The 22,574-nt window shown below is 33.7% G+C and overlaps 1 protein-coding gene across 4 annotated transcripts in view; it reads right to left on the bottom strand.

Annotated features, from left to right (window-relative positions):
- Positions 1–18,510, bottom strand: part of LOC129793692 (phosphatidate phosphatase LPIN2) — a 32,911-nt gene extending 14,401 nt beyond the window's left edge. For 2 of the 4 annotated variants that reach the window (XM_055833883.1, XM_055833886.1), the window contains exons 1-5: positions 18,389–18,510; positions 7,499–7,892; positions 3,900–5,221; positions 3,741–3,840; positions 3,496–3,624 (exon numbers count right to left, since the gene is read on the bottom strand). In XM_055833883.1, coding sequence (XP_055689858.1) covers positions 3,496–3,624; positions 3,741–3,840; positions 3,900–5,221; positions 7,499–7,678 — 1,731 coding nt within the window. In that variant the 5' untranslated portion in view covers positions 7,679–7,892; positions 18,389–18,510. Of the gene's footprint in view, positions 1–3,495; positions 3,625–3,740; positions 3,841–3,899; positions 5,222–7,498; positions 7,893–9,899; positions 11,904–18,388 lie in introns of those variants that run through there. The other 2 variants (XM_055833884.1, XM_055833885.1) reach the window with 1 other exon arrangement.
- Positions 18,511–22,574: the final 4,064 nt, after the last annotated feature.

Below are 22,574 nucleotides of genomic sequence, written 5' to 3'. Positions count from 1 at the left end.
ACAAGTGACAATACGACCGTTTGAGGCCATATATGCAGCTGATCGCCTCAAGAGGTGTGGTGTTCCTGAAGGATTAGAAGAATTAGAAGAGGAAATGGAAGTGGATTTGAGAGATGACGATTTTTCTGAATAAAATGTAATAAAAGAACACAGAGGCTTTAATTTCTGGGATGAACTCGAGAGTGAGAAGTAGATCCTTGGAAATTAAAATATCGTTGAGTATCATTTCAGATCCAAGAGTTCATTGGCAGACAGAGTGCACATAGTTGAATGTTGTAGGCGTGGTGAGTCAGACACATGCACGCACCATCTTGTGATCTTGAACGGACTCCAGGACAATGAAGGTCCAAATGTATGGAATTGAACAGCAGGGTAATCAAAGGGGCGAGCAATTGTCACTGTGTATTGCCTCTGGGACCGCCTGGCAGACGCGTCTGCCAAACTTCCTCCCAGATAGCTGCATGGCATTGTTCACCAAACCCCGGAGATAACCCCGATTAACCTGGATGTGTATGGGTGAAAGACCTGCACTTGCCTACAGGTGGAACCCGAAAGGAGATGGCAGTAAAGGAACTTCAAAGACAAAGCTAGCTCAACGGATATGTGAGAACGTCAATATGCAGTATACATGCTTACAGAAGGAACTGTTGAAGCAGATCGAAGAAAGGCGAAGGGCCTTGGGACCAGAAGGGTAACATGTTACTAGGAAATTGGTAAGCGTGCACGCTAAACATCAGAATGACCCGCGTAAAGGAAAGGAAACTTTCAAAGAGATACAGGCCAAGCTTAGGTTAGCTTGATGGGATAGGATTACTAGGTTAGGAGATGGGAGATAGAAGAGTGAGGTGGGGTTAGAGATAGGCTGATGTCCTCTACAAATCATTGATTCATTTAATCCTTCGCCGAGGACGTCGAAATTCAGGAATGGCCGAGTGTAGTTCTATGACCCCAAAAGGTGTTCAAAAAGCCCGAATGCCTACCCCTTCAGCTTAGGCTGTTTTGCGTAAGAGGACTCTCTCTTCTCCCACAATGCACTGTTAGGGGTGTCTTTCGAGGAGGGAGTCAGACCGCCTCGGCTGAGACAAGTGGTAAGACTCATCAGGAGTCAGAGCGTTAGTGTATGTGACATTTTGGGTACAGTGCCGGGAGTTGAAAGGGGGCGGAGTCCTCCAGATCCATGAAGCCCCTACTTCGGGTACTTCACAAGGTTGTAGGTCAACTGGAACTTACCTAGAAATCGCCTGAAAGCCTAAAAGATCCTAAAAACTAACTAAAGTTATTTAAGAAGATTTGTTTAAAAATGAAAACTAAAAAAAAGTCTGTTTGACTAATTTTATTTTCCATCTAGAAGTAGGTAAAATTAACTAGAAATCTTTGATTTTCTCAAATAAGTCAAGTCCAGAAATGTAAAATAATATGTTCTAAGTGAACTCGTTAAAAGGCATAAATTCGATATTTTCTAGGTTAAGATTTTAGATTTTAGAATATCACAAATTTATTTGAAACTAGCCTATCTCCTTAGAAAAATCAAAAAATCTGGACAAACAAAATGATCTAGTTACAAAATCTTGAACTTTAAAAAAAAAAGAGTATTTTTTTAGTCTAGGAATCAGCCTAGGTTTAGTCGGTTAGATAATGCCAGAAAACTAATGCACTGAAGGCCTTCACTTAAGAATACACTGTAACAGACTCCTAGAAGGTCAGAAGACTTCAGAAATGATTAAAAATTAATTTATTTTCTCATTCTAACACTTAGATATTTAAAAATAAAAAAAAACACATGAGCTAGCTATTTCAAAGGATGTCATGCGCAATACAAGGGCGAAGTACCTAATTGAAGGAAACGCAGAAAACAATTTTAACCCACCCAGTCTTGTAGGGAATCAAAAAAGGATAAAGAATCGCCAAAAATATTCACCATTTTCCACTGGGGTCACAACGAAAAAAGGCAATAAAGTTTTGTAAAAATTCAAAAAAATTAGCCGCCATTCGCCATTTTGTTCATTTCAATGCATGAAGCATATGTTTCAATGCTTCGTCAATATGAGCTTGTCGATGACAGTTTGACATTTCATTTATTTTTTTTTTTGAGAAAATAAAAAAATTGCGTATTTTTTAGTTTAATTATCGTGGTAAATGTGTTTTACGTGTTGTTCAAGAGTGATTTTTATATCTAAATACCTGAAGGATGAATTCCCTCACAGCTTGTGACCGTCTCAGCGAGCACATCATTGGTCGTGGAAAAGGTCTTGGGAAAGGTGGTGCCAAGAAACATCGTAAGGTTTTCCGTGACATCATCCAGGGAATCACAAAACCAGCAATCCATCGTCTTGTCCGTCGTGGTAGTGTGAAACGCAAAGGATTCCAGCGCAGAGGATCTTTCAATTCGTGAAAAAGTCATCTTCAAGACGATCCACGACCATTGTTTTTGGATTGCTTTGTTTTGTAATGAGAGATGTGCTCGCTGAGACGGTCACAAACTGTGCGGGAATTATTCCTTCAGGTATTCAGATATAAAAATTCTCTTTTGAACAACACGTAGAACACATTTACCACGATAATTAAACTAAAAAATACGCAATTTTTTTATTTTCTCCCAAAAAAAAAATAAATGAAATGTCAAACTGTCATCGACAAGCTCATATTGACGAAGCATTGAAACATATGCTTCATGCGTTGAAATGAACAAAATGGCGAATGGCGGCCAATTTTTTTGAATTTTTACAAAACTTTATTGCCTTTTTTCGTTGTGACCCCAGTGGAAAATGGTGAATATTTTTGGCGATTCTTTATCCTTTTTTGATTCCCTACAAGACTGGGTGGGTTAAAATTGTTTTCTGCGTTTCCTTCAATTAGGTACTTCGCCCTTGTATTGTGCATGACATCCTTTCTAGCTCTATCTAGAAGACCAAGGTCAGATAAGATCTAGAAAATCTATCTGATTTTTAGTCAAAAAAATAATTAATTTTAGAAATCTACATCAATCTTACAATCTTTAAGCAAAAATTTAATAAGAAACTGACTTTCTATCTAATAATTTAATTGAATAAAAACTCATAATCAATTCAGGACTCTATTTCCACGACCATCACTGTACTTTTAACCCTTTAACGTCCAACGTGAAACATAAAAACATTGAAACATGCGCTCTTTTATCGCGATTTTTATTCTATGAATTTTTTTAGAGGACTTTTCTCAGTCAGAACGTCTTCTTTGACCCCTTATGTGTGAATTTGATGCATTTGTAACATGGAAAAACAATTACATTCATAAATAATTGAAAAAAAAAATGTTTCACGTTTGGGTCAGCGTATGACCCAAAAAACCTTAAAGGGTTAACCTTTCAACTTCAAAGACAATTTCTTCCATCAAATCTACAATATTAGTTTTTTTTTTACAATGAATCGTGATCACAAAAAATAACAAAAAAATCAAATAAAAAATAAGAAAATGAATGAAAATCTTTAAGAAAATAAAAAAGAGAAAAAAACTCACATTTGGTAGTGGTTTCTGGAATGCAATCAATGTCATGACAATGGGACAAGCAGCTGCCCAACTGTAATGTTTACCGTTGAGGCGAACCACTAAATTGGGTGAGGAGAAAAGTGACGGATTGCGACACACCTAAAGAGAAGAAAAAAAAAATCAAAGGATGTTCCAAATTAAAAGATAAATTCTCTATTTAAAAGACACTGCATGCAGGATGAAAAGCTTTGAGGCTTTAGGGATGATCTTCTTACCTCTGAGTAGGTGATGAGATGTCGATCAAATTCCTCATCACTCGGAACATTATTGCCATCCAATCCTCCACAGAGGGACATGGCCATCAAGTCTAAATATCTGCGAAAGGAAATCATTTAAAACGACTTCAAAGAGCTTTAGAATTAAAGGAAACTAACTTGTCGGAAATTTTCCCATCTTCGTAGTCTGAATCCAAACTCTTGGCACCATCAATGGAGCTTGGGCTCTGCGGCAGGGACGTCCCATTGCCACTTTCACGATCTTCCTCATCTTCTCGGTGCCCTTTGCTGTGGGCCCCCTCGTCCATGCCGAAGGATTTCCTCGTGTGTTCCGGAAAGTAAAGCGCCGCAACTTCCGGATCCATACTCTCGGGGTCAATGTCAGCCAAGTAGAGCCCTTCAGGGGCACTATTGCGGAACTTCTTGTTCTGCTTCATGAAACTAAACATCCCACTGAGCATTGAATTCCTCTGCGCCTGCTTCGTGGCTTCCTTGTCATCCACCACATCGTCCTGCGTTGGGAGTTCCCCCCATTTCCACGAAGCTGAGCTTGTCATGCAATCCGCTGCCCCCTTCTCCCGTTGCGACACCTCAAATTCCGTATCACTCTGTATTGGCGTCGAGGGGCGCGATGTCCGGGGGCTATGGCCCGTTGCGACGTCCGTATCGCTGAAGAAGTGAATGTCTAAATCCAGAATTCGACTAGATGTCATGGAGCTCTGCCCCGTTGCTGGTTTCTCCTCCACTTTGACCTCAGCCGACACAATGGGGCTCCCTTCGGTGGATGATGTTTGTGGCTCCTCAATTGCCCCCACTTCAGCCGGTTCCCCCTGAATTGATCCCCCGGAGCTACTTGAATTCTTCCTCTGGGCATTCTTCTTCTTCATAATCGACTTCTTCCGTCGCTTCTTCTTCGATTTACTCTCCTCCTTCGGCACCTGTTCCACCTCCTCAACGCGCTCAAGCACCTTCTCCACCACCTTCTCCACATCTTTGGTATCCTCAACAGCTGTACTATTGCGCCAATCACTCTCCTGTATCCCCGCCAGGAGGGAATCCTCATCTTGCTGCTGCTCAGCCCATTGCTGCCTTATCTTTTGCGTTGTAAACTCCTTCTTGGACGCCTCCAAATCCCGCCTTTCCATCGTATTATCCGTATACCGACGATGCGCATAATCCGACACCTGATTCTCAAACTTCTTCCCCACCACCCCATCCCCGTCCTTCTCATCAATGAGCAAATCAATGGAATTCCTTCGTGGCTTTGGGATTTGCAATTCATCCTCCTTGCTGGACACAAAGTCCGATGTCTGTGCTAATTTGCTACTACTAAATTCACTGGACGGAATGGGAGATGTGGCCAAATTCGATGGGAGCTCCTCCAAATCATCCTCGGGGCATTCCTCAACGAAAAATGCCTCACCGGACTCACCCAATTTCATGTGAATGTCAATTGGTTCTCCATTCACCTCAATATCCACCTGAGAAGGGGCAACAGCCAACAGCAACAACAAAAAAGCAAAGAAATTCGTTCAGAGAACGTGAAGAAATAAATTAATTGCTGATATTGTGCAACTTTATTTCAAATTCTTCGACCGAACGTTTTTTCTGTGCTTAAAAGCACAGCATGAGGTCAAAGTTTTTTTTTCGATTATCTCAAAGGGCTTTAGATGTATTGATTTGTAATTTTATGGAGGAGCTTGAAGAGCTTTCAGGAGAGAGAGAGAGAGAGAGCATAATGTTGTGCATTGAAACATCTTCACGAGCATGGTCAGCAACTTTACGGATGCCTCCAAACAGACAAATTTTTTGTATTGAGTTTTCATTAAAATCCACTTTTCTCATTCAAAATTCAAGTTTATTTCTCTGAGGTTGATGAATTTTAATCCCAAAACAATTTTATATTGATTCAAATTAATTAATTCTTTTGCTGAAATTTTTATTTATTAAATAAATTTATTTTAATTGAGAAAATTACGAATTTTCCTTTGTGAAGTTCTTAGATTTTATTAGTTGGTGTATACCACAATCATGGCATACCTCAGATCGGGCTCAAACTTAGTATGAGCACATTTTAGACATCCCACATTACGAAAATTTTCAAATGGAATTTTGATTGACTTAGGCTTTTTATGTTCGGAGTCTGTTATAGTTTACTCTATACAGCATATGCTGGAAAGGGTATCATAAAATGTATTTTTTCCTTATTAACTAGTTTATCAGACTACAACTCATCCAGAAAAACTAATTAAAGTTTTGATAGAAATAAAAAAAACGAACTTTATTCTAATTTTTTGAAATTAATATTATTTATTCAAACAAAATGTCAATCATTTCAGCGATAACCTGTATTAAATAATCAAATAAAAGCATCTGACAACTTCTCCGAGCAAATTTGCTTTAATTTATTCAGAAAATGTATTTTTTTTGGACTTCTGATCGACTTAGGTTAGTAATGTTTGGAATTACTTGATTTACTCTATACAGCATATGCTGCAAAGTCGATATTGTTATCAAATAAAATAAATCATTTTTATTAGCTATTTTTTCATTCTAAAACTCAACCTGAAAGACTTATTCAAGGTTAAAGGTTTTTTTTAAAATTTTTTTACAAAATAATATTTCAAAATAATATTTCTCCAACATTTTTTTCGACTTCACCGAATTTTGAAAAAAATTAATTTTGAACGCTTCAGCACAAAACTGTGTCAAATAAAATCGAAAACATCTAATAAAATAAAAAGAAAAAATAAAATAAAAAGAAAAAAAAAAGTAGCAAACCTACCCCATCTTACAGTATAAGCAAATTGTCGTTATTTTATCAATTTACTTAATTTATTGGGAGTCTAATTTCCGCAATTTCGTGCGATATTTGACCTCGATTTACGTAGAAAGACTCTTAACTAATTTTGCCAGCACACCAACACGCTTCTAAGCTCCAAACTCCAAACTTTGTTCCACATTTTGGTCAATTAAGTCAATATACGGCGTAGGTTTAAAGCTATTTTAGAAAAATCAAACTATTGAGAATTTCATTTAATCTCTTTTTATTTTTCAGTTCACCTTCATGAGGTTGAGGACTTTCAGATTCATTCCCTCTACCAAATTAATTGAAACTTTACTACTTTTGGGTTTAATTGCCGTTCAAAGAGAGTGATAAAATCATGGCAAAGACACGGAGCTTGGGGGCAAAAAAAATCAAACGAGTCTCATTTTAAAAAGTTGCTCACATAAGAAGCACAAATACATGAAATTATGGAAAATTATGTCACATCTCTGAGATCTTTTTAAATGTACTTTTAAAGAGTTTATCGTACAAAAAAAATCCCCGAACGTGTTCAATTCTTGAAGAGATCTTGCACGTTAAATTCCATTTCATCAGACACTCAAACAGACGAAAAATCTTCTTGGAAAGTCTCTTTAAACATTACAGCATTATTTTTCTTTGCATTTCAAAATATCTAATCATCCGGATGACGCAACTTTCTCTGCCGCATTGGCTTTTCTTTCAGCATAGCTTATATGCTTTATAGCCCGTCATGCCATACACAGAAAAGGTCATCAGCCTCACAAAATGAATCGTTTTGCTTCTCTCATGAAAGCTTTTTCTCCTCTCTCTCTCTCTCATTTGCTCTTTATGAATATTTTTTGAGGCATTAAATGTCCCCACAAAGGGACACCCCCTTCAAACCGGAAGACATTATTATGAAGGAAAATCACGGGAAAATGCAATAAAAAGAAGTAAAAAAAAAACTTACAATTTTCTCCCTACTCCGGAGGACTCCGAGCTTGCCGAAGCGCACGTGAAAGGGGGATGACAAGAAGGTGCCATCGGGTTGCTCAACAACCACAACATCAATGGCTCCCGTGAGTGTGGCACCATTAATTTCACTGTAGAATTCCTTAAAATTACTAAACACTTTTACAAGGCTATTCATTTTGTGTGATCCCTTCGCGCCTTAATACTTCTTTTCTTTCAAAAGAATTTAAATTAAACTGTTGAGAAACTTTTTTTGTTGTTGTTTTTCTTTTTAAATTAATGAATTTTAAATCACAAAAACTTTAATTAATTCTGCAAATTAGGTTCTTAAAATTAAATTAACAAAATTATTTCACAATTTTTTCAACACTTTTGCTAACTGGAGGTGATATCTGCAAGAAAAGAAAAAGAGAAGAAAAATGTAAGATTGCAGGGGAGATTATTCTTAAATTCTATTTTCAAAATTATTTAATTTTCACTGTTAAAAAAATTTAAATGATTTTGAATTTGTTAAAATTTTTAAAACAGGAAATTATTTTGAATAAAAATCCATGGGGTATTTATCTGTCGATTATTTCGATTATTTTGCCGAATCATGACGATTCATCCGAATCCTGACGAATTATCTGAATTCCCTTGGTGAATAATCTGAATTCGAACAAAGAATCCGAATCCCAACAAATAATTCAATTCTTTTTTACGAATAATATGAATATTCTTGACGAACAATCAAAATCGCACCGAAAAATGCAAAAATTTAGTCGGAATATCTGAATCTCAACGAATAATTAGATTAAATCCTAAAGAAAAATTCGAATCTCAACGAATAATTTGAATCTTAACGAATAATTGGATTCTTTTTGCCGAATAACTATAATCGCTCCTAAAACTCCGATTCTTGATAAATAATCCGAAGATTTTCATTCCAATAAACACCCCTTGTAAAAATCTGTCAAATCTCGAGGTATTGTCAAAAACATGACAGTTCAATGAAATTTGACAGTTATATGAATGTCAAAGAGATGTCAAAATATACTGGAAAGAACGAGCAATAAAAATTAAAAAATCAAGCCAATTAAATGTTTCATTTTAAATAAAACCTCAAGAAAATTTAATTAATTTTAATGCAAAAAATATTCTAATTAAAACTAATCAAAGAAAATAATTTCTAAATTAACAAACATACATATATGTATAAAAAAAAATTCAAAGAAACTGCCTGAAAACGGGGAAATTTTTCAATTTTTTCTTTCATTCTAACACATTATTTTTACTTTAAAAATTCAAATTTTTATTCCAAAGATACCAAAAGATTTTTTTTAGAATATTAAAATTAATCTTAATTAAAACCCTTTCCCTAAGTTTTCCTTCAAGAAAAATCCCCTAAAAGCACCCCACAAAGGAAAAATTATTTCCAAAGCTCAATTAATTGTGTCAAACTTTCCACATTATTTAAATTTAATTGTTTTTTACAACATTCTTTGCACGTTTTCGTGAAAATCCCAAACAAAGCCACTACAAAGCACTCAATAATTGATTTATTGGCCACAAAGTATTTGACCTTTGCGCAATGGAAAGCCGCAAAAAAACGTGAAAACCAAACACATATCTAAAGTCATTTCGCTCTTTGTCTTTTAACGTAAAAAAAATCATTTCTTTCCCATTCTTTCTTGCCTTGTTTTGCTTATAATCCAGCAGAGTGTGTGCGTGATAAGAAAAGCCCCAAGAAATGATCAAGTAGTGGGACTGAGAGACTCCACTCAAAATGTGGGCCGATCGATTTAATTTGTATTTTGAATTCTAAATTGAAAAATCGAGTGTGGAGTGATATTTGATGAAGACGCCAAATGAATGATTTCCTGTGACCTCAAAAAGCTCCTTTTCTTTCATTATTCTCAATCAACTTTTGAGTATTTTTTTGAGTTAACAATGAAATGAAAATTGGGTCCACTTTCTTTCTCAATTTAATCGCGTTATTTTTGTTCTTCTTTTGCGCTAAAAGACACGCGCTCTTGTGTCAAGTTATTTTCCACAAATTATATACACCACGAGCTTTTTTTGCACATTATATATAGCCAGCATGATCTACATATAAACATCATAAGATGATCCCCCTTTGACGAGAGAGAGAGCGTATAGAAAAATGATTCATTTTTGGCTCTCAAATGCCTTTTTATTCTCGGACGTGTCTGTTAACTGAAGAATGGGGAAAATTTTGGCAAAAGTCAGACAAACAAGTGCCCAAAATGAGGTACAGATGTTACGAACAAAAAAAAGCGGCGGCAGGTGAGGGAGACAATGAGGTGAAAATGCTTCTTCTCACACACAAGAAATAAAAAAAAAAAACTGAGATAATTCCCAAATAGGAAGAGGAAGAAAATAAAACCAACAAGACTAACCATATTTTCTTATAATAAATTCATCAAACAGTCATTATAACAAAGTCCACAACTCTCACTATTTATTCATTTACTTGTAAGTAGTTCTGTTTTTTTTCTTTACACCAAGAGTCTAGTTAGTGACTAATTTAGCACTTAAGTAAAAAAAAAACGTCTTCCCGGTTCTTAAAATGTCCATTCAGGAAGAACTTTCTTTTTTTCTTCTTCTTTTCTTCTTAAATAATTCAAATTCACTTTACTCAAACTCCCTTTAGAGACGTTTCACACACACAAGAAAAACTGGAAGAAGGGATTTTTCCCTTTATTCTCTTTATTGTGAAGACACAGCAGGAAGAACAAAAATGTTTTAATGTGAATTTAAAATTAAACAAAAAAATCACTGAGAAAATTATTTAAAAGAAAACTTTGACGATGAAACGCTTGCAATCGTTACGACTTTCAAAGTGGAACTAAAATGAATGTCTGAAGCCCATTCTCGCCGAAGCTCAGTGCCTGCTAAATACACAATCACGTTGTGGGAGAGCATTGCGTCGAACCATACATATTTCTCAACCAATACACTTTAGGGGGTATATCGCGTGTTTGATCATATGTTTCGTACAGTACATGTCATCAAAAACAAGCGAGAAAATAAAAAAAAATGAAGAATCTTGCAATCTGGCAGTTTAACGGGTTTTTTATTTAAAAAAAATCATTTGACGTTGTCAAAATTTAGATTAGTTGTCAGAAAAACAAATGTCAAAGGGATGCGTCAAACGAGGAGAAAAAGGGACTTATGTTGTTTTTTTTAAGGATTTTATTGGAAAGATTCCTTTAAAAATTCTTTAGAAAAAAATTTAATTTAATCAGAAAAATATTTTCATAATGAGAATATTTTAAAATAAAACATACTTTATAAGCTGAGAATAATTCTGTAAGCAATTAATAATTTCTTTTATGCAAACTTTTTTCCACTGTCAGCAAATCATGTCAGACATCGATTCATGTTAGCAAATAGTTAAAAATTTTCAGAAAATAAATTGATTGTGGCATCACTTTAACAAAAAATTGTCAAGAAACACTTTAGTCAGCAAATAATAATATTTTGTCAGCAAGCAAAACAACTTTGTCAGCAGATTTCAATTTCACTTGCAAATTATTCCATTGTGCTAGAAAGCTCTTCAATTTTATCAATAAATTATAATATTCTGTCAGGAAACTAAACAATCTTGTCAGCAACCTATAAAACTTTGTCAGCAAACAATATAATCTTGTCAGCAAGCTATAAAACTTTATCAGCAACTAATGAAATTTGTAAGCAATCAATTATTCTCAAAAATAAAGCCTTTTTCTTCAAAATTTTCTCACAAATCTCAATTTCAGCGACCCCTGACTGTTTGGAACATTGCGAATTTGTCAATATAATGTTGGCACAAAGTACATTCATCGGTATTGGTGTGTGCGCCTTATAAAAAGCCGTTTAGATGTTGTTCAACCTCGAATGAACTACTTGAGTATTGGTACACCACAACACCACGCGTTCTCCCAACAACTCAACATGAGGTGACTTCTTGTTTAAAATGAAGGTGGGGGTATTATCAACTGCCACTGGACACGGAACGCGCGGTGTGTAATACTTTGATGGAGAAACGAAAAATCGTAAGACGCTCAACTCAACAGTCTGAATGGATCGCATGATTGTGACGTCAAGATCACTCGCCTCAAACACTTTCATATATACCTACAAATATGTACAACAAAACCCCTGAAAATGCATGAATTTCTTTTTCGGCTCTTTCATCGCATTAATATTCATCACTGCATCTATTTTTAGGCAAAATTCAGAGGAAGTTTTCTCTATAGACCACAAACGGTCTGAGAATTTATGTTGGGAGGATTTTTTTTAGCGCACGTCCCGCAGCATGATCATTTGTGATTATGAACAATTTATGTAGATTTATTTGAAGCAGTACGGCATGAGCAATTTTCTATAAAAATTCTGACGGAAAAAGAACTTCCGGTGCTTGAAATAGAAACTACATATTATAATAAACTTTCATGTTTTTTAATATAAAATCAATACAAAAGAATTTTTCTTCTCAACAATAAAGGAAAGAAATCCCGAAGAAAATGCAAAGTTTGCACTATCGCTGAACTAATCTCCTTTAATCCAAACAAAACAGCCCCTGTAAAGATTAAAGCGATTCTTTCACTTGCTTTAGTACCTCACGACGTTAGAAAAAAAAAGCCACGAGTAATTTTACTTTGTTTATTTGCGACGCAATCGTTTCGTAATAATTCTCTCTCTCTCGCCGCATTGTACGGAGATGGATAATGATGAGGAATTGAAAATTTTTGCAGCAATAACAACTTGTTTACGTTTTCATACATTCAAGTGTGGTTTGCAAATAACCCCCCACTTGTACCACAAAAGCCTACACACTTTATGTTTATTTACAAATTTCCTTGTTGCACTCTTCTAATACACACACCCATTGGCGCGTCTAATTTCTAATAATAATGAATAACAACACTCAGACTTATGTACATCCAAAACATTTTAAGTTAATTAATTCTTCTTGTTTTCGGTGTTACCGCTTTGAAGAGAATTTATATCTTAATGCGTATTTTTGAGCTTTATTAAAAACTCATTAATAATATTTTTTGAAGATGAATGAAATTCTAGAGCAGTTAACTGACGGTTGAATTTTAACGGATTTTAAAAATTTATAAGAAATATTTCTTATTAATAAAGATTTTAATCTTAAGGTAATATGGCGGGTTATTCTGCAAGTTTTTTTTAAAGATTTGACAGCATTTATGATCTGACAGTTGTGACTGTCAATTGATTGTCAAAGTTTGATTAAAAAAATGGAAGACATAAAAAATTGGAATAGAAAAAATAATGTCAAATTCAGAATTCAATTTCTCTTATGGAAATGATTTTTAATAATAATAATCTCAAGAAGATACGGCGAGATAATAATTAGTTTTTGTTAAAATTTGACAGCTTTTGTGATCAAACAGCTGTCAATGTCATTTATTTGTCAAAATACATCGTTAGAAAATTTTAATAGATTTCTTTTTCTTAAAACTATTTCTTTTACAAAACAGTTTTTAAAATATATTTTTTCTTCAAATTATTTTTTTATCATTCATCCCACATTTCCCAACAGAGCAAAAGAGACAGAATATCGTTCAAAAATTTCGACTCCGAAGGTACAATCGCGGAAAATTTATTTGCAAATAAATTGTCTGAAGAAATTAAGAAATTTCTCGGTTTCTTCCTCATTTCAAAGCAAAAAAAATCTGTGCCATCCGACCGTGATTTCTTCTGATTTTTTTTTCTGTCTTCCCATCTCCCTGAATTTGACTCACCATCACCTTTTGCTTCAAGCACTCACATGGAATTTCTCAATTTCGTGATAGAGCAAATAAAATTTATTTTAGTTTTTAACATTTTTTATTCTTTCAAGTGGTTGACAAAATGTGTGTGTGTGTGTGCGGGCTGGCGACAAAAACAAGGTCAATGCGTTGTAAATTATTAGGAAACAAGCCAATTTCTCACATAATATGTGTGGAAATTATCACAGAATCATTTACGCAAAAATTTTTCCTCTCATATATTTTGCTTTTCATTTAATCAACTCATGCGTTTATCAGCGAGTTTGCAAAAAAAATGTGTTTAGAGATAAAATATTGTTTTGAATTTTTTTCAAAGCACATTTTTGTCCTTCATTTGTGTCGTCTTACCCTTGAGTGGGTTTTTTGGCTTCTTTTCCAACAATAATCACACATTCTTTTGGGGCAAATAAAATCATTGTCACAGCCGCGTGATTTTTTGAAAAGTTTCCTTATTATCTCATGGAATGGTTTTTGGGATTTCATTTATTCGAGGATTTTTTTAAGAGGAAATTAGCAAACTTGTTTACTTTACAAGCTCTATTTTATTGACTCTATTTTGACATTGATGAATTTTTTTTTAAATTATTGTCACTATTTCTTAATGATTTTTATATAGATTAAGATTTTTATTTGATCTTGGAAAATTTCGGTTATTTGAATTTAGAAATTAAAAGGAAAAATTAATTTAAACTCAATTGACAGTTCTTGATTGACAATTTATTTACGTTGACAGCGGCTTTGACAATTTCAGCTGTCAAATGTTGTGCAATTGTCAAATTTTGACGAGAATTGATTTTGAAAAGCCTTCATTTTTTTCTTTGGAAAAGACGTTTCAAAATTTTTGATTGACAATTTATTAACGTTGACAGCTTTTTTGACATTGCACAGTATTGGCAGCTTGTTTTTTTTTATATTGACACCTGTCGGATATTATACAATTGTCAAATTATGTCAATAACTGATTTTGGAAAGCCTTCGTTTTTTTTAACGATCTATTAAAAAAATTAAATATTAATAATTATTTTCAAGACAAAGAACGTTAAAAAAATTTCTTAGAATTCTTCTATTTTCAAATTAACGTATTTCAGTGAAAATATATTCTCACAATTAGTCTTACTAAAAAGAACAATTTTACAAAGAAACATAAAATAAGTTTTGCTATAAATTAATCATTTTTTTTTACTTAGCTCATAACAACAAAAGTCTAACAATTTGTGCAGCAGACAAATGTCTATTTTTAATCAAACCTCCACAACTGTCCGGCTTTATTTTGTAGTCTATTTGGGTTTATGGTTTGTTGCACACTGTAATAAGCTCTTGAGATTTTAATAACTATGTTTATACAAAATTTAATCTGCGTATCGCCCAAATAGCCTCTGTCTGGGATGTGTGGAGAGTTCATCTTTGGAACCTAATTAAACATCTCATTTTCACTCTCGATAAGCCGCACGATGTAATGCGTACCAATGTGCAAATAAATTTATCTCCTATAAAGCGAGAGGGGGGCTCAATAGAGTCCGGGACGAGCCTTCATTTTCTGACCAATTGCACGTTGTTTTCGTCGATCGCACCATACGTCTTGATGGCGTCGCAATGGTTCCCCTTACTCCCTTGCAAAAAAATTTATGCTCGCCTTTGTTTTTCTTGTAGCACCGCAGCCACTTTTGAACACAAACCGTGCGCGATCACGCTCACTATCGCACCCAACGGCTGACCTCTGCCATTTTTCATACCACAACCACACAACAACACATCTATCGTGCCTCTGGGGCCCCACGTTGATGTGCGATGCGATCGTACAGCAATGAAATTTCATAACATACGTCGAGGAGAAATTCTTCGGCGAAAGTAGAATTTGGTTCAATGGAATTTTGATTGAAAGAGAGCGTCGTTTTTTATACACTGATTTTTTTCATTCTCTATTGTTTACATCCAACGCTCCGTATAGTGTGTATTCAGTTCATTAATCACTATTCATGACAAAAAAAAGAAAACATTTGATGTGCTTGAAAAGTTCTGGGAGTTTAATTAGTTTGTTTTTTTTTTTTGCTACAATTTGTTGTTTGAAATAAAAAGATAGTTCAAGATCCGCCCAGTTGTGGAAAATTCCGTGCGTTTAGCCAATTGGGACCTTTAGATTTGGCGGGAAAATTAACTGAAGATCAACGATCTTTGTCAGGAAAAGCATCACATAGACCCTTAAAATGTATCTGAGGGTTAAAACTTAAAACGTTTGCTAATCTGTTAATAAAAATCATTTCACCATATTGGAAGCTTCTGATTCGCTGAATTTTTGATTATTCTCAAAATGAGCAGAGTTTCAATCATTTTCTTTCAATCAACTGTCAATGTTTTAAAAAATTAATCTTTTTCAACATTTAGAACAATTCTAAAAATTCTAAGAAGTCCGAAATTCAGAAAAAAAAACGTCTATCAGAGATCTGTGAAATCTGTAAAAATTTTGTAAGAAGCGAATCAAACAAAATATTTAATTATTATTTTAGAAATAGCTTTATTGGACTAAAGGCTTTTATAAAATATTGAGATTGAGGGTTATAGTATTCGTTGACAGTTACTGCTGTCAAAATATTGACAGTTCTTTTGACATTGACAGTTTGTTTTGACACTGACAGTTCTTTTAACACTGAATGTTTTTTTTGACATTAATTTCTTGACAGTTATTGCTTATCGTTATTGACAATTCTTTTATCACTAAAAATTCTTTTTGACTTTGACAGTTATTTTTGACATTGACAACCTTTTATAACACTTGAATACTTAAAAATTTCAAAATAATTATTTAAAATAGAACTTCCAAACACCTCCCAAAACTTTCGAAGAGAACATGAGAGAACCACGTGTGTCCTCTCTGGTGGTTTTTTTTTTCTTCTCGCAGAGAATTTCTCTGTAGACTTGGCGCGTTTTCTTTTTTTTCCTGAGTTTCTTTTTTTCCTGAAAATTTTCCCACTTGGCCACCACTCAAAATTTCTCGAGAATGTGTAAATGTTTCTATTTTTGCATACGGATTTTTCATTAACAATCCAGTTTAGCGAACTTTGTACCGCCTTTTCCCGTGCAAATTATTATGAGTCTTTTTTTCAATAAATTTTTCTCGATTCTTCTATGTTTCAGAGGATATTTTTGGAACTTCCTGAGAGACCATGAACTGTTTATTCTTCGCGTCCTTTCTATTAATTTTCATTTGCAAAAAAGAAGAAATGTGAATGATATTTAAATTGAAGGTGGATTTGCTTTTGAGCTAATTGAGATCATGGAAAAAAAACAGATAATTTTTTATAGACCAAACAGAGCCTGAAGTGTCGATGAAAAATGACTTTAATTACCCATTAAAAACACAAAATGCGCAAATATGATTTTTAAAACATAAATTATTGGTCTGACCTTGATGGATTTATTTGTTACGTTTTGAGTTTAGAAGAATAGGTACAAAAAACAAGAATTGTAATAAAATAATTATAGTTTTTTTTAAGAGTTTCTGTGTGTTGAAACTCTTGAAACTCATGCAAAATTGGGGCGATAATTGGATTTGAAGAGAAAAATTTTCAATACTTAAAACCATAAAATCGGGCATGGAAAAGTGATATTGACCAGTCAATGCTCCACTAAGCAGTTAAATGATTTCCCTCACACAGTAAAAGCTGGCAAGAGTTAATTTATTCTCACTTTCCATTGAACATGAGAATTACAGGAGAATAATAAAATGCTCTTTCCGGATTTACTTTTATTTATTTTTTTTTTATTTTAAACGAAAGTTAGCTTCAGTGTTATAAAGAAAACTTAAGAAATTACTCATAAATGAGGAGAAAAAGGGATAGAAAAAACGTGACAGAGTTTTATTTGAACCGGGGTTCTTTGAGATGAGAATTGATAGTTCTATCAGTCAGAGTATTATGAAATAGGTGCCATTGAGAACGATTTGTTCAAAGGCTGATTTAACTATGAAATAGTAATATTTTATTGAATGTTAAATTATTTATTTATTTATAAAGCATCGAAATTCATTGAAATATTAAAAAATTCATTAATGTTTCTTTTATGTTTCACGATTTACTATGTGGAAAGGTAAAAAAAATCGTTGGGCTATGCTTGTAAACAGAAAAAAAATCCAATAAGAATTCAAAGTAATTCCAATAAGAAAAAAATTAAGTTGTAAATTTAATATTCAAATAAGATTCTCATAGTTTTTCCAACAAAAAAACTATTTTTCTTTAATAAAAAAAACTATATTTCTTTTATTAGAAGTCATTAAAACACACGAAAACCTTTTAATTGTACTTTTTATTATTTTATTTAAAAAAAAAAAAAACAACAAAATAGTAGGATAATAAATAAACAATAAAAACTTATGAGAAAAACATAAAATCGATCAAATACAATAGTACTGCTCCTTTGAAGGACACAGGACGAGCTTCTTTGTTCTTGAGAAATTGCTAATTTTGCTTATTTTCTTCGCAATTCTTCAATTTCCCCGCAAATTGCTGCTTAATGGTATTTCAAGAGGCCCCATTGAATAGCAATGAAGTGGATTTGCGCGAGAAAATCAATGAAAATGACAATTTTCAGTGGAAAAACTCGATGAGTCATTGCCGTACGCTTACAGACAAGCTCTAATAAAATCTTTTTGTTGTGAAATATTTTTGCTCTGATTGTGAAATCCGGGAGAGCATCCGGGGGGTCACCTTTTAATCTTTCACCCTCCCCAAAAAAAGAAGCTTTCTTTACGCTCTCACCAGCAAACGAGCAAAGTTCGCATTTTTTTGTGGGGCAAAGTCCGCGCGAAATTCCCCCCGGAGACGCGAAATGCCGTATAGCGTCATGAGCCCCCTTTTCCCCTGCAAAAGCACCAATTTCCGGGAAGAAGTGTCTGGCGTGCGTACGTTTTTTTCGTGGAAATTCAAAGGGCGTGGACATAATTTGCACGTCCTTTCCTTCCCAATTTGCCCTTCACGCGGTGGCTGGGAGAAAATCGATTTTCCACCCATCCAACAAAGACCGGAAAATTCCATGAGATTTTCACTGGCGTCACATTGTTAAATTTTAATGCTCACACATAATATTGACTGATGGGGATTTAGTGGACTTACCACGAGCAGAAAGAGCTGCACCACTTTTGATTTTCCACAATTTTCCGGAGATTTTTCACGACAATCAAAAATCACAACAATTTCTGACGTCACTTGGTCAGGTGTGCCAGCGCATGTTGCAACAGTTGACGCAGATAGTGCTGCATGACGTAGCTGTCAGGAGATGAAACATTGATTCAAAGGATTCAAATGAAACATTCAGTGAAAACGGTTTTTCTTATTTTTCCTCTTTTCTCGGAATTCTTTTGGGGGAAATGGGGGAAATGTGGATTTTTCACATCTATGTAAGTTTTTCATCTTATTGATTAATTTTGTGAGAAATTTGAGGAAAATTGAGACGATTTTTGTGAAAAGAAATGTACCAAGTAAGTACACTGTTACAAACGGCTATAGTTCCGTCGCAGAGAAATCGCCGTAACTCTAGCAAGATAGCTAAAGTCACGTCGCTACGGCGAAATTTTCATCCAGCTTCGCGCCATTTTTAAAATGAAAGAAAAAATACATTTTGAGAAAATTGGAAGGAAAATTGTGGAAAATAAAATAAGGAAATGACGCATGGCGGGTAATTTTTAAAGAATGTTACGTTCTTTAAGATTACACAAAATTACAAAGCTTTGTCTATACGCGAATCCCTTAAAATTATTGTTGATCGGTTTTGCCCCGTACGTAATTTTTACAAAAAAGCATCCGTACGGGAAAACGCATAAAGATTTTAAAAGACTGGCTGCGAATTCGTATTTATACATAAAAATTAGCAAATTAATCTTAAATTTTAATGTCTTCTCATGGAAAAAGCTTTGAAAAATATTACAATTTCTTATGGAATTGATCTAAATTTTTTGATCTAATTGATTTTTCCTAGCAAAAATTAACTAATTTTCTCGGGTTTTCTTGAAGGTTTTTCAACGAATTTTTTAACAATAAAATTTTAATTGTCAGATTTGTATTTTTGATGACATCTTGATACGAGCAACAGTGAATAAAGTCCTTTGAAAAATTCACATCTGAAATCTTTTTCTTTATAAATCAATTTTTCCAATCGAACTAACTATCCCCAACCGTTCCCTAAAATTAATTTGCAAATTAAGAAATTTCTTCCTTATTATTTCGTCAACTAATAAATCAATTCTCAACGCAGAATAATAATAATAATTAGTAATTTCCTGGCGCTGACAAGAAGTTATTGCAATAAATTTTCTTCCTAATTTTGTGATTAATAAAATCTTAATTCTTTCTCTGCGTATTTTAAAAATACGCAAAAGCCTTAAAATATTTTTTTAAAAATACGAGGCTAAGGGTGAATAGATCACGAAAATTTGGCACTCGATGGAGGCGCCTGGTGGTGTGTGATGGGGACGCCTGGTTGACTTTTATATGCGGTCGTTTTTGACGATTGATGCGGGAAATGCTTTGGATTTTCCAAATTTTCTCTGTTTTTATGCCACTCGCGCCCAAATGGTGGCTGAGGCGGGGGGTGGTGGGTGGCGGACAGGTGAGATATACAGACATTAATTAAAAGCACCCACCTGTTCACCATCCAAGTGCGTCACCAGCTTTTTCACGCTCTTTTTCGGTATGAAATAATTAATTGTGCCCCCTCGATTACACTGCAGCCCAAAAAAAAATTATGAACAAAGATGGTGCAAAAGAAAGTTTTCATAAATTCATCTGTAGATGTCAAGAGGTGGGCAAAAAAAAGCCAAGAAAGACGATGAGAAAGTCCTGTCTGTGTAAATTTCAATCAATTTGCTAGGACTTTTCCCATCCAGTCAGGCGTCCCCACTTTGGGGGTAATGCAATTTCCTCCGTAAATCGGCACCATCAGGAAGAGTTAAATGCATTTGGGAAGCGCATGGCAGGAGACATTTCTGGGGTAATTTGTGGTGATAAGAGTTAAAAAGGGATCACAGATGGAGGCCATCGAATATCCCTCTTCACATCCTGAAAGTTCTGAAACTTTCAACAACTTTTTCAACATTAAATTCTGCATTTAAATGCCATTAGAAAAAAAATGAAATTTTGCGAGAGCTTTTGTTGGGAGCTTTAATAAAAATGAATTTATTACGCATTATGATTCATCCGAAAATCCGCAACGCATTCTCGGAAGTTCAGCGATTTCCAAAACATCCTTCATCGCGGCTATTGATATTGGGGCTCCGCTGGTCGTGTGAATAATTATTATCTAATACGAAATTCGGCATACTTTTATTGTGATTAGGCCACAGAGGTGAGAGTCAATGCGGCAAATTCTCTTTATTTTGAATAATTTTTCTTTTTTAATGCAGTTTAGTTGTATTAATTACAACAGCTGCTTATGCAAGCTACGGACACATAACCTAAAAAATGAAGAATCAAATTTTAGGTCGTTGAATTTAATTTTTACTTGATTTCGGCCAATGTTTTGCACAAAATCCATTAGGTTTATATTTAAAATACTTTCTCCATGCTCAAGAATGATCTTTTGACATAAAAAATGATTTTTATTTGAAAAAAAATTGCAGTCTGCATTGTTGAAAAATTGATAAATAGCAATAGCTGTGATTGACTATTCAAGCAAACAGTGAAAGGAGTTTATTCATTTCAATGTACATTGCATGTATAGTCAAACTCTTCTTTGAGAAAAAAAGAACAAAAAATTGCCTAAAAAGATTTCTTACTTTCAACTTTCAAGATTTCTTTTTTCCGAACGGGGCCGAAAGCTCTGGAAAGATGCTGAGTTTCTTTGGGTAAGGAAAGGACCCAAGCAACACGCCACGACTACTGACTGCTTTGACAACTTTATGTAGTACTTTAAGACGTCGTATTTTTGGGTTTTCACGACTAGTCAAAACTCTTTTCTCAATATTTTAATTATTATTGCATCCCTGTTTATAATTGAGTAATATAAGTGGTCGTCGCCTTTTACTCTACGATTTAACATAAAAATAATATACAAAAACTGAATGCTTAGTAGTTTTTAAGAAAAGTAGTCGTAATGTTGTCGTAGTTCTGACAACATTTTGTAATGAGGATCCGTAAAGTTGTCGTGAGTAGTCGTGAACATAAAATCCAATTTTTGCTTAATCTTTTAATATAAATCACATTTTGAAATGCTTTCATCGTTGTAATTTACTTATAAACAATTCCTGGATACATTTTAGTGCAAAATATTGATTAAAATTACAATAAAACGCAATTAAAGAAAAACATGAGAATGACCACGAAAAGGAAGTCTTAAAGAAGTCATAATGCGTTGGACAAAATATTGAATATTCCTGTGGTTATTATTTAGTTACAGAAACTAATTTTACATGATAATACTATTTACTGCATTTATCATTGGAATAAACAATTTTGAATTTTCTTGTTTAATAAAAAACACTTAAAATTAAAAAAATATTTATTTGTAACCGACTCATTTCTACGACAACCAAAAATAAGTCTTAAAGAAGTCATAATGCGTTGAACAAAATATTGAATATTTCCGCGGTTATTATTCGATTAGAAAAACTAATTCTACATAATAATTTTATTTACTACATTTATCATTGGAATAAACAATTTTGAATTTTCTTCTTTAATAAAAAATAACTGAAAATTAAAAAATATTTTTTTGTAACCGACTCATTTCTACGACAACCAAAAATAAGTCTTTAAGAAGTCGTAAAATACGGTATCACGCAGCTGAAATTTTTTGTAATTTGAAGAAATTGCTGATTATTTATAAAGTAAAAATATCTTCAAAGGGTTTGTTTTAATGGAGCACACATCTTTAGCTGTAATTTTAGTTTCTGTATTATTTAGAAACATGTTAAAATTACATTTTAATGAACGACTACCAAAAAGAAGTCTTTAAGAAGTCGTAAATATTGTAATGAATTTTGACAAATTTTATTGTTTTTTGAACCTTTTTAAATTATTTAATAATTTTATCATCTTTGTGAATTATCAGCGAATTTTATTATTGAATATCGCAAAGAATTTTACGATATTTTAAGATTTTTACAATATTGTGTTGCATAACCTCATTTCGGATGAACATTCCGGCAAATTGTTCACAACTCCCAAACATCGTAAGCTTCTCCCTTACCTCATCTTTATGATTCAAATGTATGCAATTGAAGGTAAAAATATATTTATATACTTTTTAACACAATATGTATCTAACTAATATTTTATTTTAACGAATATTCACATTTCTTAAAAA

This window comes from Lutzomyia longipalpis, chromosome 3 (genome assembly GCF_024334085.1).
Source record: "Lutzomyia longipalpis isolate SR_M1_2022 chromosome 3, ASM2433408v1".
Classification (NCBI taxonomy): Eukaryota; Metazoa; Arthropoda; class Insecta; order Diptera; family Psychodidae; genus Lutzomyia; species Lutzomyia longipalpis.
Note: the sequence above shows the minus strand (reverse complement) of the source record. Positions and strands in the feature narration are given on the sequence as shown.